The sequence below is a fragment of the Oryzias melastigma genome, linkage group LG22, assembly GCF_002922805.2.
Source record: "Oryzias melastigma strain HK-1 linkage group LG22, ASM292280v2, whole genome shotgun sequence".
Classification (NCBI taxonomy): Eukaryota; Metazoa; Chordata; class Actinopteri; order Beloniformes; family Adrianichthyidae; genus Oryzias; species Oryzias melastigma.
The window spans coordinates 14,241,136-14,259,342 of NC_050533.1; the positions used below are offsets into that span (position 1 = coordinate 14,241,136).

The window sequence follows — 18,207 nt, forward strand, 5'->3', positions numbered from 1 at the left end:
TGGCTTTGTGATATGAATCAAACGTGAAGCTCAGGGAGCACTGAGGCAAAGAGGAGACACTTCAGCCCGCTCAGTGTTTGCCACAGGCCCGCCTTAAGCTTTGACTCTGATCTTCACACTTGAGGCTTCTGTGGAACATAAAGGTGCTAGTTAGGGGTCTGTAATCCGTCTTGTCTTTTTGGGGTTTTAGCTGCATCTAAGCGAGTTAAAGTATTTTATTTAGTCTTTTTAGACGTCTAACAAGTGTAACTCCTGTTCCTATTTAAAGATATCAAACATCAACAGATTGAGATGAAGTTTTTAAATGAAAATAAAGAAAATGTTTAAAGCCCTGTTAAAACACTGAATAGTTAGGAATATAAAAGACCATAAAACACTTTTTTTGTGTTTAATTGTTTCCAATAAAGACTTTTGAATAAGAATGACGGTCCTGCGATCTAGCCACAGCTAGCTGTTTATTTGGAAAAGTCCCACCCCTCCAACTGTCTCCACCAATTATTCTTGGAGGCTTAATCATATCATCAGTCTGACCAATCAAAAGTTGTTATCCTCACTTTTTTGTTGTGATTTGGCTCATAAAGTCTCACAGTTCCAACAAAAATAATAGCTAAAGTTTGTGTTTAGCATTTAGCTTCCCGTGGGATCCAGTGTCAGACCGTGGACAAAATGGACAAAATAATGAAGCTCAGAGATGTGAGTCTGTCCAGCAACAGCATGAGTTTTTGGACCGCATCTCCCATAATGCATTGAGTTTAAGTGACTGCACTTCTGCACTATGCTACTAAAATTAAACGACTTATTCACCCAAAAATAAATAAAGCATTTTTTTGAATAAAAAAAATTATAAAACTTAAAAATGTTCACTTTTTGTGTTGTTACAATTAAACATAAATATAATGTTTTTTGTGTGTTAAAAACAAGCATATTGTGATCATATATTTCAAAAAAGACAGTTGCTCTGGCACAAACATTTAAAGAAATATATATATATATAAAAAAAACACTCTTTGGAAATAATCTATTATTGTTTTCTGTGAGGTCACATAAAATTGCATATCAATAAAGTCATTAATAAATCAATAAAGGGAAAAACAACTACTTGAGCAAATTTTCAACCAATTTAGTTGAAAATTATTTAAAACTATCACAACTTTTTTTTACAGAATTTAGGAAAAACAGCTGCAACTTCCAGCTTTTCTGCCAGAATTATTACAAAAAATTGTCACAAAATTGTGGCTCAATACATCTGTACCTCAGTAAAGTTTCTCCTGTTTTACATATTTTTGCTGCAGAATTTATGTCAAGGGAAAAAAAAAGGTCGAAAAACAGTGTATTAGTTTGATGGAGGTACTACAGTATTACAACTAGAACATAGGTTGTTTAAAAGGATTGATCAGTCCGCAGCGAGGGCTCAACTTAGGGGTCTGTATTACCTTAGGTGGTGAGGCTACTCAACATGGACGAGGGATCATTAGCATTAGATCTGATTGTTCCCTGTCTTTCTACGTCACGTCTACTACGTCACGTTTCTTCTTCTATGGTTTTAGTCATATACTTACCATTGAACGACGAAACCTCCCACGTATTACGAGTACCTCCCTTGCCGTGGCGACCCCAGAGAGCCTGCGGCTCACCCACAGTACATCCTTCCTGCCCAACAACCAACTGTGGGGGCTAATTCTTTTCCCGCATATAAGACCAACCAATCCCAATAGACCGCATATCGCTGATCGTCTTTTATAGTGGGTTGTAACACCCTAATTCAAACTAAAGAAGAAAGAACTGGGAACTTTTTAAATTAGAAATTGATACTTTTATTTGAAAGCTTAGTTTAGATTTAAATAAAACCATAAAAGCAGAAGAAAATAAAGTTATTCATGATAATATGGCAATTAAAAAAAAATCCTTTGCGATCCTTTAACCGACAACCAGATTTAGGCTCTTAAAGTAGCTAGCCACGAGCTAGCAAAGCAATGCAGCAACGTGCATCTTGACCGCACATTTTACGTGTTTCCAACATGAATTTCCATCAGTTTTTGTGCAGGTTGAACATAAATATGTGTGATCAACACCCGCCATGGTTTAAAACATAAAACATTAATAGAAACATACATCGAAGAACCAAACCAGCATGCTACTCGCGAGTTGCTAGCACCCACTTTAGCACACAGTTCACGGTTCCCAGCCTGATTTCTCTCTATTAAGATGCGATTCCTGTCCTGTGATGATTCCTCTCCATCAGATTATTTTGTTGTCAAGGTTTTTTAATGTCGATTGCAAAACATTTCGTCTCCTTTTGTGCTTCTTTTCGTACTTTTTCAGACCTCCGCCATTCATTACTGGAGAAGACTCGATGCAGTGATGGCGCATGTCTGTCACGCCGTATGTCACGTGATTCCCAATCCAGTAATATATATCAATGGTGCTGCTGCTGTCCACTCCATGACGTCATCTCAGACAAAATCCATGTGTCTGTATTCCTCCCACGAAAATAATCCAAACTTCTTCAAAGATGGATGCACAAATGATAGATCTGCCTTTAGTAGGTCTGGCCACCGCTGAACTCCTTCACAACACAAACACACGCAGCTTCTACACGGCTGTGCTGGACCGGGTGTTGGGGGTGGGGGGTGGGGGGTGTCTTAAGGGAGCGCCCCGGAAAAAGTAAAAAAACACTTATTTGAGCTGGAATTTATTGAAGACAGGACACAATTGGAAGATATACGGTATTCTGCAGCTGAAATGAACATTTTTTTTTCTCTGATTATCACTGGTAAGGGGATAAATTGAGTGTTGTGTTAGTCGGAGGGCTGAGCTTACAGCACAGACTCTTCCTGGAGGGAGCAGTTGGTAACGATCTTACGTCAGCACGTTTCACCCGCTCGTTTTGGTGGGTATGGGAGGGGCAGGTTTTTAGAGGATTACTCTTAAATACATGAACGGATCAAAACGCCGCTTTGGGGTTCATTATAGTGAGGAATGAACAGTAAAATGCATTTAAAACCTCAAATAGTAGAATTTTTATGATAGGGCCCCTTTAAAATAAGCACAACACTTGTGCTTTTGACAAACGAGCAAGAAAGATGACATGTTTTTCTCATTTTGGTCAGATTTGGAAGCATTTATCATCACAAACTTGAAAGGAAACAGACGTTTCAACAAATGTTGATGTTTTTATGTGCAATAATTGTATTTTATTTTGTTTTATTTCATTTTATTTTATTTTGGTATTTTTAGTGTTTTGTTAATGCCATATATACATTAACAGAGCAAACAGGCAAAAAGTGCCATGATATTATGCAATATAATGTTAATAAACCCTTTCAACAATAAAATATAAAGTAAAAACATTTTATAATAATGAAATGAAAAAACTTAGCGTTCAATTATAGATCGACAAACCCTCAAATTATTATTATTACAAGTCTTGTTGGTCTAAGTTAATCTTTTATGCTTATAGGGACTGCACAGTTTTAGTTTCTTTTTTTCTTTTCATCTATTTTATGTTTATTAAATAATTTAAATAACTAGACTGTAAATTTTGTTTGTTTGATGTTTGAGTTACACCGTTTTTGTGGTGTTTTCTTGAACTTTTGCCTTATGTTTAGGGTTTAATAAAGTTTTTAAAAAATAAAAAGTTAATTTGGCTTTTTAATTCAAAGTAACAATAAAATACAACCCTCTGTTTATATGACTATTCCACTATATTCTCTAATAGTTATTCATCTTACTTGGTAAATGTTACATTCATAAATGCAATTTTTTTTTTTTTAATCTGGTGGTTGTCAAACAATACATTGAATAAATTAATTTTTTGAATAAATTAAAAACTGTAGAATATCATGATTTTTTTTCCTATCATAAAATTATGTTTTATAACAATAGATTTTATTGTTTGCTTTGTTTGCTCCTACTCCTAGCCCTTCATTTTATTATGTTATACATTATTTACATGTTTGTAGAGATGTTCAATTATATTAACAGCTTTGAACTGAAAATGACCAATAGGGAACATGGACTTACATAAGAATTACTTTAAGAATAAAATAGTAAGCACTTCTCCCACAAAACGAAAACTAAAAAACAAACAAACAAAAAAAGTTAATTGACAAAATACACATATTGAAACTTCAAAATAAAAACAGTAGATTAACAGTAAATATATCTCCTTACCGTGGTTATGTTTAATAGTAAAGATCCAGTTGTATGTATTTTCATGTGAAATTGGACTGTCCGTCTCAAAGACTTGTGGGTAAATTATGCATGAAGTCATATGTGGAGGTATGCTAACCACTTTAACCTTAAAAGGATTTACATTTAAAAAGTGTGCCTATATGTTATGTCAGTCTCTTTTGTTGGATTCTGTGTTTTTTAAAAAACCTCAATGTAAACATAACATCAGACTGTCTCTCAGATGGAGTTATCACAAAATAATATCATTTTATCACAGGTCTGTACAATAACTCCTCAAAGAGAGTTATAGTGTTTCTACAGATTTGAACCTCTCTCTTCTCATCATCATCACTCTTTAAACTTTAGACCACCAAAGGAAGATGTTTGGGGAGTGAAGGTCCAGACTGTGTCCGACACGGACCTTAAGCAGCACCACCATCCGGCCCAGACCAGCTACCCACTCCAGTTTGCTGTTCACCAGCTACAACAGCAAAGACTGAAGTCCCAACAATTTCCAGACCAAGACCGTTTCGGACATCAGGTACCATCTTTAACCTTCTTTTTTTATTTGATCTCAAACTTTCATTAAATAAAATACTTTTTTGATGAGATTGAACTTGGCAAAGATGGATTATAGTTTCGCTTATTTGTTCTGGGTAATTGTCGTCATTGTTTAGACTCCCTGCATCAAACACAAAACCATCAAGTAGTTCAAAGTTTTGTTTTTCCTGCTCAAAACCGAGCCTAGAAAAAAAAGCATTGATAACCTAAACACTAACATTATGATGAAAAAAGTGCTAAAAATCCTCTTTTCCTCTTCCAAACCAGAGTTCTGTCTGATGGGAATATCTCCCAATGGAAGCCGATTCCTGGAAAGGCAACTGTTTTAACATTTAACATTATTTGACTACTCAACTCGTCTGGGCTGAGGCTTATCACAAAAAACCTGCCTAAAATAACAATAAAAAGGCACACAAAAGTTTATTCGTGAGTTTTACATAAAAGTTTTAAATATGAGCTTCACTTTAGCGCAGAAATGTTTTTGTAATATCATTTTCCTAGAAGTAGTATTTTAGAGGAACAAACAAATTGTTGAAGTCATGGCCGAGTAGCCATGAAAGATGTGATTTGGCTCTTTTTAAAGGGGGATCAGCGGAGTAGGAAGTTGTAGATCATTTTTCCCAAAGTAATTTTTACTGTTTAGGGAAAAATCTCCTGTTACTTGAAAAAAAGTTTTAACAGGAAGACTGTACTTAATCATTTTCCAGGGAATTTTGGGTTGTCAGTCGATCCAAGGACAGAAGTCGGGGCAGGAAAACGCCCCGGGACTTTGAATCAATTTTAACAACCGGATGTAAAACCGTTTTTTCAATATGTTTACTTGACTGGATGTGGTAGCCAGTTTTACGTTTTTTAGAGGTCTTTAGCTAAATAAACAGCTGAAAAGCTAAACAAAATTATCCTTCAGCTCTTGTTTCACGTAAATCTGGTTCTACTGTAAATTATTTCTGATTTTAGATCCAATCAAGCTGCAAAAGGGGTCCCCATTGATTGCATTTGCCTTGTGTACATACTAATGTGCAATGCTGTGAGAGTGAAAGAGACAGAGGTCTGTTCCGGCACTTCAGTCCACGTTCCAGTTACTGGGTGCAGACTGCACGGCTCCTCTACTGGCTTGGCCTTGGGCCACCTGGCAGCCAAAGAAAGGTGCCCTTCCTGGCCCCACTCAAACTGAATTGTGGCTATAGGCCCTGCAACCTGGAAACCCAGCTTCTCATTTATCAACACAGAAATTACATCAGATATTCCCCGTCACCCTGCTGGCCCTTTGAACGGCTGCAGTATGGAGTTGGCTTGTTAGATAGCCGTATAAAGCAGCAGAGAAAATAGCATCGGCGTGAGACGTGGAAGGAATGTATGCGAGCATTCCCCAGATCGGCACGGGCGGCTGAGATGTGGATCCTAAAATATTATGTCAGAAAGACAACAGTGTTATCCCTCCTTCCAAGCCTTTGAAGGCCCTTTGCATAAACACAAAAACAATGAGAAGAATTTGATTTCAGGCCAACTGCACAAAAATGTTGAGCTTGTTTTGATACGGGATGGCATTTCATTAATATCTGCGCTAATTCATGTGAAGCACTTTTCATATTTCACCTTATTACCCATAGGCCACATTTTTTATCCACCAGTAACCCATTCCAAAGTTGATTACACTTCTGTATTCCTTTTTTTGGAAATACTTTTTTTTTCTGTATATTGATATAGTTCACTTTTACATAACTTTGATGATGTCATAGTTTCTAAAATAATGCACACTTTAACTGTGAGTTGAGAAATATAAGCAGTTATTTTAATCATTTTATATTTCAAGGTCACATAGTGGCAATGATGTAATTACTAAATCAGGCGACAGCTCTGGCTGGATTACAGATTTTCCCTCCCAACTTGTCATATATGGATGTAGATTCTGTCGATGTCTCCCCATGGTGGTTGTTATTTTTGTGACTGTAGCAGGTAACTTAAATTAAAAAAATTTTAGCAGATAGTATAAAGCTTTTTATTTTTTTTATTAGGTTTAATTAATTTTGCAGCAACCCTAGTGGTGATTTAGTGAATGGCATCTGGCTCTGGTTACTTTTGTTTTTAAATGAGCTTCAAATTGGAAGTTAAATCGTTTCCCCTGTAAGTGTCTTTAGCTGGTTATCTTATTGCACCTTCTGGAAGATATTGTTCCCTATTGCTTCATTTATTTCTTCTTAGACCCAGTTTCCTGACAACAAATGTGCTTTACCCACTTAGGTTCCTATAAAATCCTCCAGCTGCACTCCGTCCACCTTGCATGCTCAACCCAATCCGAGCCACGGCCGCAGCCACCACCACACCTGTGTCAGCCCGACGATTGCTCCAAAGCCGCCCAGTGTTGCCCGAGAGGGTCAAACAAGGAAAACTGCTTCTAAACGCCTAATTAGGTAAGTGCGGCCTTACTGATGGATTACAGTATTTACCCCAAAACAGCATTTGAGTGTAAAACGTGGAAATAGTCACGTTGTAACATCTAACAGTTTCTGCACACTGTGCTGGCTTTCATTGGCCCCTGGTTTGTAAAATGAGACAAGGTTCATGGGATCGGTGAGTTCAAGAGGACACGGCTAATGCTAATGAGAGCTAGAATATGTGCACGGCGGACTGCTCCCAGCCTTTTGGCCGCGGGGTGTATCTCCCTCCCCAGTAAACAACCTCATCACAGGCCTGATTTCTGCCTGAACCATAAACAGAACGTGGTTCAGTGGAAGGCCCCCGGGCTCCGAGCTGCATTTAAATCCTGTTTGGTTTGGAGATAAGCTGAATAGTACAGAAGGAAAAATAAAAGGAAACGGGGTGAAACTGGGCTCAACTGCTAGCTATTTCCCTCACTCATTTTATGATTGTATTAGTGCAACATCTGTCCAAATTACACAGGAACGGCAAGCCTTTGTGATTAGAACTGGTTGTTTGTGTACACTCTGCAGTTGTAGTGGCTTTATGCTCATCCTTATTGTTCAAGATTTGAAAATAATTGTATTTTTTTGTCATTCACTCTGCACTTGCATCACTGCTGATATTGTTCTGGTCACACATTAACCTTACCTATAACACGCAGCAAGAGTTAAGAGTTGGGGTGTGCAGTATGAATTATATAGGATAGTGAGCTGAGTAGGTGCCGTGTTTGCTCCTGCGAGTGTGTGTGTGTCTTCCTGGCAGCCGCTGTGTTTACCCTCTGCATGTGGAATTCCAGAGCCCCCTCACACTCTCCTCTGTCCTGCATTTTTGTGGTCGACCAGTGTGACAGGGGAGAGTGTGGGAAAAACGGAAGCTTCAGGACCAAAAAAATGCACCGATGGAAACAATAAAAAGGAAAGAATATAAAATGGAGAGAGAAAGAGGAGGGGGAGAAAAATTTGACAAAGAAAGTAAACTCTGCCCAGAAGAAAGGAGATGATTGTTTGCAGAAAATGGAGGGATAATAAGTTGCTTCCCCAGATTTCCAGTGCTCATTTTAGGGGCAACTCAATCCCTCTGTTGCTGAGGCACAACTGAAATGTATCCCAGTGTAGGCCTAAGCCCCTCCAACTTATAATAGAATCACTGTTCTGGGTGTGTTCAAACAGTTCAAGGTCACACAGCTCTGTAACACTTTGCTGTTGCCCACAGTAAAAGGATTATCTGACTTTTTCTACTTTTACTTTTTTTTTAGATATTTTTTCTTTAAGATTTCTGTCAAGAAAAACCATCAGTTGAGCTTTAAAACCTTAAAATGTCCAAAACGTAGTTCTAGTGATGCCTCACATTCATCCATACAGACTTCCCTAATGGCTGCACACCCTCTGCTCGAAGCGAGCTTGCGTCGTGTTGGTATCATACAGGGCAGGGCTCTATCAACATACCGAGGCTGCCAAAGCGAGGGGGGCTGCGAGCGCTCAAAGTGGTCCGGCTTCAGTGGAGGCTTTGAAAAGAGCAATTTGTTACACAAATAAATGAGCCCGCTTGGTGTTTTTGTTTGCAGGGTTTGGTTGGTCGCAGCTGTAACTACGGAAACCCTGGCTGTCGTGTGGCATTACTAATAGGGTGACAATTACAGCAGCGCCATTAATGTCAGCGTCGCTACCTCTTTCGCTCCCTATTAATCAGCCGCAACGGTAGTTATTTTCACGGGATAATGTACACACTGAGAAGCCTCCAAACGTGTGTTTACAGCTCAGCTCCGTCACTCCACCCTCTTTGGTCAGTCCGAGCAGCGTTGGGACGCACCGGTGGAGTGGAGCCGCTCATAAGCGGTGTTTACACAAGGACCTCAGCTCTGTGTGAGCAGTGTGAAATTTTTAGCTTTCGGGCTCCCATGTCATCTCACATACTGCCGGCTCGGAATTACCTCTCACCTGCAGCGTTTCTGGGTGGTGCCAAAGTGGGGAAGTGACAGACTTGAGGGAGTGTTGACAAAGAAAGTGATGTGAAGAACCCAGAGGTCAACACCCCCCCTCCCTCCCTCTCCATACGAAAGGGGCTGCTTCCTGTTGAGCTGCGCTTAATGTGGGCCAGTTCTATTTGTGGTTGTGTAATGGTATGAAAGAACAACTGTGCAGCCCCTTACAAGGAGGCAGTGTGTACCTTCATTACCTTATTAATGCTCCTTTGGCAAGGCGCTGTTCTGGGGTGAGAGGTTAATGCCAGCTACCCTTTATTTATTGTTCCTTCTGAGGAAGAAAAATGCTTAACAGATTTGATGTCTAAAGTTACAGATGTGTCTGCTCCTGCTCTGTGCTTTAATAGCTTTTATACACTCCAGTGAAAATAAAAGAGCCTCTTTGCATTCACAGGTTTTAGATAGCGGGACATTTTTTTAAGAAAAATGGACCTCCTGGATTTTACCAAGCCTAAAAATCAACAAATGAAGCCAGAATGCGAAGATAGAGCAGATTTTCCGGCTTCAAAGAAATGAACAAGTATCGATTCAATATATGTGTAGGTGTTGAGAGTTTGGTGCATTCTGTCATGTAAATCAATGATCATCTTGGAGAAATAATTGTTGCAATTTATTGGTATTTTCAGATTATTTTGATTGCATTTTTACAGTGAAGAAACCATGTCACCTGGATAAACGAGAACCATCACTGAAACCTAATAGGTTACAAAATTGCTTAGAATTTAAGACTACATCTGAGTGTCATGTGTGAAGTTAATAGTCAGGAAATTGAAAAACTATGACTCGTTTGGAGGATGTTTAATCCATCCATCTTCAGAGTCCACTAAATCTCTGTAGAAGGTCACTGGGTTGCTGGAACCAACCCAGCTATCTTTAGTTGAAGGCAGGGTACCCCCTGAACAGGTCGCCATTCTATTTCAGAGCCACACACACTCACATGCACACCTAGGGGCAGTTAATTGCAACCAATGACCATAAGAAGTATCTTTTTTTAACTGTCTCGAAACCAGAATGCTTGGAGAAAAGCACCAATTCCATGAAGGGAGCATGTAAACTCTGCAGAAAGGTCCCAGCCACATTTGCACCATTATACCACAATTATGCAAGGCCAGGATGTGTAGTAAAATAACTAGTGCTGTCATGTGATTTAGTTTTCTGTGCGATTAATTAATTGTGACCTGCAATTAATTAATATAGTTTTAATCAAACCTAATAACTGCAATGAGAAATCTTGTTTTGAGGTATTTTCATTGAAATTTGTGACATTGGGGTGCAGTAAAAGATCAAAATGCAACTTAAAAAGTGGCTTTATTAAGTTTTTATTGTATCAGACTTTTAACCTTTGCTTTTACACCACAAAGGGAGATTTTTTTTTCAATCTTGAACAATTAAGAAAACAAAAACTATTAGGTCCAGAGTGCTCTAACTTAGCATATTATAAAACTTTTGTCTGAGCAATCCAAAAAAATAATCATGTTATTAGTGGAAAACTGCCCTTCAAGGTGTGCATTTTCAGACCTTTCACGGAAACAAACGTCTGACACGAAAATTAGATAAATGGGATTTAAGAAAAAAAGAATAACTCCCTTAAAATGTCATAATAATTAACTGCGATTAACATGATATTTTGTCACCCTTAAAAATAACATTATAAAACATTTGAAATCAGCCATATTGCTTTTTATTAAACTACAACAACTGTGAATCAGTGTTATTTGAGCATACAAAAAAACTAGAATATTTGAGACATATCCTAGGTAACCCACCATGGACGGCAAACACACCAGATCAACTCATACCATTTTTTTGGTTGCTGAACACAGTAGCAGAGATGTAGTGATATGGGGTTCATTTGCTTCAGCTCTATAACCTAACAAAGAACTAAGAAAAAGTAAAAAAAAAAAACAACGTGCAAATAAACAGTAAAAACCAATAAGGAGAGGTTGTGGTGTTGCCTAAAACGTGTCTATTTTTTAGCATTTTCTGGCTTTTATGTTAAAATGCTGAGTTCTGACTAAAAGGTCAATGAGCTAAAACTATACTGTAAAATAATTGGACCAAAACATTTCTGTATTTTTATGTCAGTGATGCAAACTGTTACACGTTTTGCTACATTTGTCACTTTTTTTTAGGTTTTATGTGTTTAGGATTGGTCTATTTTTGAGACAGGATATGCAAAGTTGCAAATGTTTCAAGTTCTTTATTCTTTGTCAGTTTTTATCGTATTATTTAAAAACACATTTTTTAGCTTTGTCAAATAAAGATAACCGATTACTTCTTTGTGTTCATCTTAGGGTTATGCAGGTTCATGTACTTTACCATATGTTCTCTGCATGTTTGTGAGTTTTCCTGTGTTTTCAGCTCGTGTCTCAACCCTCAGTTGAGCACAGTCAGCACAGTACAGTCAGTAATCAGCTCTGCACTCCTACTGGTGTGATAATCGCATCACCAAGGACAAGGAGCAAGAATTTCTCCCCTTCCTGCTACAATGACTCTCAAGAGGCTCTCAGTAAACACTTAGCCTCACTGACTCCAGAGAAAGAGCAACTATTTGAAACTATCTCCTTTTTGTCCCATCAGAAAACAGCTCATTTAGATTCCGTGCACACTCTCCAGCTGAGACAATCACATGCACATGACAGTCACATGGAATTCATTGTGTTTTGTTTTGTTATTTAGCTGAAAATAGAATGCTGAGAGGATGCAGATGGCCTCAAACATGCAGGATTTACTCCTAATAAGCGCTTCTGGAGTTGCTCAGCCCTCAATGATGCTCATCCTGCGTCTCATTAACAGGCAGACATCCTCTGAGAGTTCAGCCGCGGGATCTGTGTCAAGTGGCCAGCAGGTGATCTACGAGGCCATCTGCGGTAAAACAGGTGGGTTTGATGCTGCAGCTCTCCACATGCAGCACACTGTGCTACTGTCCTGAGGCAGGGGGAAGGCTATGCACTCGCTACGATGTTCATGTCGCAGCCATACACAGCGGACATTCCTCATAGAGGACCAAAAAACAGCTAGTAATTTTACTTACCACATTTCTTCATAATTTTTCACGAATAAGTGTAATTATTAATAAATAATGGAAGGCAACAATTAGAGTATTGCACAACTATAATAGTGCTGACTATGCAACTTAATACAATTCTAATTGTTTTTCATCATTTAGTAATAAATATACAAACAACACACACTTAGTAACTATGTTTTTCTTTTAATTTTTCAAACTCCTGTAAATGTCACCCTAAATCTGGTTTGGACAAGCGAATGCTGGTCTATCCGAAAACATTACTCTGGGTCTGCTTGCAAATGAACCCTGGTGTGGTTCACTTCAGTGTGAAAACTCACAATCCATGAAGCCAAACAGAGAAAGTGTTATTTAATGCTAACAGCTGAAAATGGCAAAAAACTAACATAGACATGTAAAAACTAACGAGTTAAGCAGTAGTGAGGATGAGTAGGAACCATACATATTATCTATTAGTCAAATGACTAAAGCTTAGTGGACTCATCCTTAGCTGTCAAACAAATCCGCAGTTATATCTATAGTAGACCTAAAAGCAAATCAAACAAATATAGTGTTACATTTTTGTTGCATTCCCTTCTCAACTAACGAGTCTGTTTCTGTGGTAAACAAGATCAAGATGCAGAGAATCCAGAAAATCACTCAAATCCAAATGTAAAAAAAAAAAACTTCTATAAAAGGCCATCATTTTGAGATTTTCAGAAAGTACCGTTTTTAAATGCATATTTTGTTGTTTTATACAAAATTTAGAAAAAAAAGTTTTTGTTTAAAGTTTGCCATCCACAAATTTCAATTTTAGCTTGTTTATTCTGCCTTACTTATTTCAATAAAACAATAATAGATTTCTGTGAATATTTTGTATTCATTTTCATTAAGTCCCACTCCCATCATCTATTCTAAAAACATTCCCAGTGGTCGTTTAATTGTGTCTATGCTGTATTATTCAAAAACCTTTGTCATTTTCTAGACCATATTTTCTGCAGAGCAGCAGGAGTTCATCAGAATTATACTTCTGAGTTGTGCACTGGAATGTTGGGGCGGAAGTAAACCACTGATCATTTCCCATCATCCCTTTGTTTACACTCTCCCCCGCTAGTTTACAGCCCCTCACAACCCCAACCTAACATTACAGATGCAACAGAACTGGTGAGCAATATTGGATCTATCCAGCCGTACAGTTTTGAGCCAGATCCCAGCTTGGACGAGGTAAACAAAGACGTACTTGGATCTAGTTATCTAGAAGTAGATGCATCAGAATGGAGCGGAGGAGGGAGCTTGTGACCTCTGATAGTAGCAGCTGCATCATAGCTACAGGTTTTTTCAACTGCTCCTGATTCACAGCAATTTGAATAAAGAAATACTCAGAAATGCACATTTATCTTACCCACTAGGCACAAGAGGCCTATTTAATACCTGATACACATCTACTGTAGATCTCTACAGGACATCTCTGAGAACTGTATATTGTTACCTGAAAGATATCTGCATACAGAGGTCTCCTACCCATTTACATTGATTGTGAAGATTGTAAATCTATTGTAGATGTCTAACAGATATCATGTGTCCAGTGGGAAGAAACTACTCAAATGGGTTGTTTACAAGGCGCAAGGCCTGATGGGACTGTAAGCTTTGAAATAGCCATGATTTAGATATCTAATAGATGTGTTTTCTTTATAAATGTCCTCCATCGTGAGAAAAATGCTGCAAGAACATGTTAAAAACACCATTTTCATTGGAGTGGGTCTTAAAGCACAAGTTTTCACTTATTTAAATTCTATGCAGTGTTTAGTTTACAGAAAGTTCACAATCTGTGTTTTTAATTTAGTGTCCCATCATTCATGAGCGCTGCATGTGCAAAAAAAAAACAACAGCAAAGGATCAGCGGAGTCATTTTCTGTTTGATCATATGTTCTGTACGTGTCAGAATCAAGTTAAAATACTACTGAAAGATAGTGAGCACAACTTGTCTCTCTTTTTGTAATGAAAACCAGTGATGGGAACTATTCAGGCATTCCTATCTGTTGACCATTCCCCTGCATCTGCAGCCATGCATTGTCCATCCATTAAAGACCTATTCTGTTAAAAAATGTATTTATAACATGTTCTTAGGGCATTTATCCAATAATAGAGGAGATATATAAATAAAAATTAAGATTAAAATTGTGTTTCTGAGTATTTCTTTATTGAAATCATTGTGAATCAGGAGAAGACAAAAAATGTAGTTTGTAAAAGATTATATTTGTTACGCAGAAAATACGCGGAGCGGGCCACAAGCTCCTTTATCCGACGTCTGTCTTCTTTAATTGGCATGTGGCTCAAAACTATAACAGGGTTACTCTAATATTGCTTGTACTGGTCATGTTAGGATGAGGGTGTAAGCTAGCAAGAGAGAATGTAAACAGAAAGCTCGCAGCAACGGGGAAGGGAAGAGGGGGCGGGGTTTCTCCATGCTAACGGTTTCACCCACTACTCAGAGGCGAATTTCTAAGGAATTACGGACACTTTTTTTATTTTTAATTTGGCTAAAAATGGTGTAATCATATTTAAAAGACCACTCTTTTAAAATAAATCATAAGATGATCGGAGTCTTTAAAAGCTACACTTCTCATAGGACAAATACAGCTTACAGTGCGTCTCCTTTTTTCCCATTCTGTGCATTATGAAATAACAGCATAAATGTAGCTCAATGCACATGTCCGTTTCCTTGATTACCATCTTTTTCCACAGACATTCTATACATTTGCTGATCTCCTGTTCATGCCAAAAAAATCAAGCTTCTTTGCTCCTTAAACAAACACAAGGAAAAACTGAAACACATATATGTATGTTGTGCATTTCTCTGTAATAGGAATATTTATTTTTGTTTTTCTTCTTCCATCAGCCCTCGGCTATGAATGCTGGCTTCGTATAGCAGACATCTTATAAAGTAATCAATTACTGAAACTGGATCCTTTGGGAGCACCTTCTGAGCGCATATTTTCCACTGTTCTGGGTGCACAAAGTGGGGACGGGCTTCCAAAATCTCTGCTACGAAGCAAAAAGATATATATTTATACAGTATATTTGTACGGTTTAAAAGTATGCATTCAGAGGAGGACTCCAAGAGTTTTACAGACTTGAGTTAAAGTGGGGGGAGGGGGGGTTGTTAAAGGGGTGCCCAGCCTTTGTGAAGCACGGCCGGGCGTCAGGTCTTTCTGCCTGCTCAGTGTACCTTTGTAGCGGGATGACTGAAGCTGCCCTGATCCACTCTGACAGGCAGTTAGAGCGAGTCCAAATGGAGAACATTCTCTATGATCAGCTGTCACCCATCATTAATCACACTCGCCCTTTATCTCCCTCCTGCGTGCTCCCTTAATCTGTTCCTCTCGATGCTCATAAAGCTCTCCTTCTGTCCCCTAAAAAAAAAAAAAAACTTCTCTGCTCACGCGCCCGACCCCGCCCTCGGCCTTCTCTCACCTCCTCTGCGTTGGATCCTGACATGACAAGAGGGCGGGTCCCTCCTGAGGATCTACCGAAAAGCTACTGCAAAACTAGATTATATCCACCACATGTGTTTTACAATGCTTCCCTTGAGGTTTCATTGAAGTTCTCGGGACTACACAGTTAGTGACTGTGTGGAGATTTATTGCTGAAGCCTGCAAGGGGAAATGAATGCAGCAGTTGTGCCACTTTAATGGGAGTCTGATCGTGTTGGGACGGATAGCTTAGGCTATCAAAACGAGGGTGTATGGGGCGTTGCTGGGGAAGGAGAGTATGCACCAGCTGACGCCCTCCTTTAGATGGATTATGCAAGTTACTCCATCTTTAAATTGTTTTGGAATCGAGAGGTCACACACTGCAGGAAAAGTTAGCCTAAAAATAGGAAAAGATCTCTAATCTGAAGATTTAAATCACTAGAAAGTAGACAATTACCTGTCCATGCAGCAACTCCTTTTATTTAACAGAAATAGTAAAATAAGAGGAAAATAAGGTACAAAAGTTAACTATTAGAATTTCTTCAAATTGAATGTCATACAGCCCAATAATAACATTTTTTTTTGTTAATTCTAAGCGAATTATTTGTATTTTTTTAGTTCTACCGTAGCAAAAACTAGTGTAAGAAGTAGAAATGACATATGATCTGTTGGCCCATTTTTATAACAGCTCATAAAATCTAAAACTAGCACTTATTCTTAGAAGATAAATGTATTTTTTTTCTATCCAAAATAATAACAATGAATGCAAGTTAACATTTATTGAATTTTTAAGAAGTTTAAGTCTTCAATCAAGTTTTTGTCTTGTTAAGGGTATGTAGCTAAGGGATTTTGACTCATTTTAAGAATAATCTCCTTATTTCTAGATCCTAGCTCCTAACAAGACAAAACATTTTCGACTGTTTTGAGAAATCCTTGGAAAGGTGTAGAGCAAAGAGAAGATAAAACAACTTTAAACTTGCTAATATCTTGAATGTTTTTAAAAGGATCAAATAGTTTGCAGTGAAAGTGTCTAGAATTATTGAAATAATTTACTCATATTCGCAGTTTGATTCCTGCTTGTGTTTCATTGTCTTTATTTTTGACCAGAAGAAAAAAAGAGGTGGCTGTCAGGGAAATGTTTTCTGCTTCCAGCTCATCCAGGCCTCTAACACCAAAACAAACACGCTTGGGAAGGGAGAATGAAAGGGAACTCTGTTTAGGAGCACAAACACAGCCGCTCCGGCTGAACATATCTTTTTTCTTCTGGATGCTTGGCTGAACTCCAGATGATAAGATGAAGCAAAGAAGCTGTGATGCAAGAAAACTAACAAGCATGATATCTGAGCAGATCAGCTGGTAGCTATCTCAGCCATAAAACGAGATAAACATGTTATTTAGCACCACAATTTCCCAAACAGACAACTATTTTGTGAACACCTTTTTTGAAATATAATCTTTATGTTTTTTTGTCTCTTAGGTCTCTACCGGAAGCTCCTCCAAGATAAGGAGTCTTCTCCCAGATGACAGGAAAGAGATCCGGGGTGCGTCCTGCCACTCTGCAGGCCCGACAGGTGTCTCTGCATGTAACCACATCTCACAGAAGAAGTGTATTCTGGGAAAGGACAACAGATAAAAGTATCCTAAGCATCGAGCAGGGTCCTATTAATTTCTCTTTCGCGTAGCCGCAGACATGCGAGCGAGTCGTTTTGCCAGCTCAGGAATGCCCAGCTTTGACGCAGGCTGGGATTTTGTTGCACACCTCTCCCCCCCCCTCCACCTTCCTTTCATTGCCCTTGGCTACAATCAGTTTACATCCCAACAGCTGCCCGCCCCCATTCCCTCCATGCTACTAATGCCACAGCAAGATTTTACTGACAGATAGCCTTCAGCAGATGGTTTTTCAAGCCCTGTTGGTATTTAACTGCAGGATTTAGTGTTTGATTCTGCGCCTAGGCACAGGCATGTCAAATCCAGGGCACTCCCCAGCTGATAGAAGAGAAAAGATGCGGAAGAGCTAATAGAGGAAGTGTTTTCAACAAATGTCATTGTGTCTAATCGGAGTGCAGTACTTTCAAATCATTCTGATACTTTCATGGATTTTATCTGTTTATTGGTAAATAACTAGAGTTTAATATTTAAGAATTTTAAAGTGTGTTATTTTTAAATGTTTTCTCAAATGGACCAAATGTCTAACAAATTGAATGCACATAATTTAGTCAATGCACTTAAAAAAATGCATTTTTTAAATGTATGTAGCTCAAAGCAGAACTTAAATGATCATTTTATGTAAATACAGAGGTTTAATGTTAGCTAAAGTCAGACCAGCAGGCCGTTATAGTGAGTTTTCTCAGGGTGTGTTTACAAATCTGTGTTTATTGTGTCCAAAATACTTGAATTTTATGCACGATTTGATCAACTGGAGACCTTTACTTTATGTTTTTGCACTTATCGTGGTTTTGGTGGAGTACAATATATAATCAGTGCTTTAAAGCCAGCGCCCGTTACAAAGTGAGTGTTTACCGTGTACGTGCATGGAAATGGATTCTTTTGTAGCAATTGAAATAAACGTTTGAAAACGATTTAAATGGGAG

The 18,207-nt window shown here is 38.3% G+C and overlaps 1 protein-coding gene across 1 annotated transcript in view; it reads left to right on the forward strand.

Moving 5' to 3' along the window:
• The window catches only part of ttll5 (tubulin tyrosine ligase-like family, member 5), a 56,225-nt gene extending 38,030 nt beyond the window's left edge, over nt 1-18,195 (forward strand). The window contains exons 29-32 of the mRNA XM_024267418.1: nt 4,540-4,714; nt 6,976-7,145; nt 11,933-12,015; nt 17,094-18,195. Coding sequence (XP_024123186.1) covers nt 4,540-4,714; nt 6,976-7,145; nt 11,933-12,015; nt 17,094-17,140 — 475 coding nt within the window. The 3' untranslated portion in view covers nt 17,141-18,195. The remainder of the gene's footprint in view (nt 1-4,539; nt 4,715-6,975; nt 7,146-11,932; nt 12,016-17,093) is intronic.
• Nucleotides 18,196-18,207: the final 12 nt, after the last annotated feature.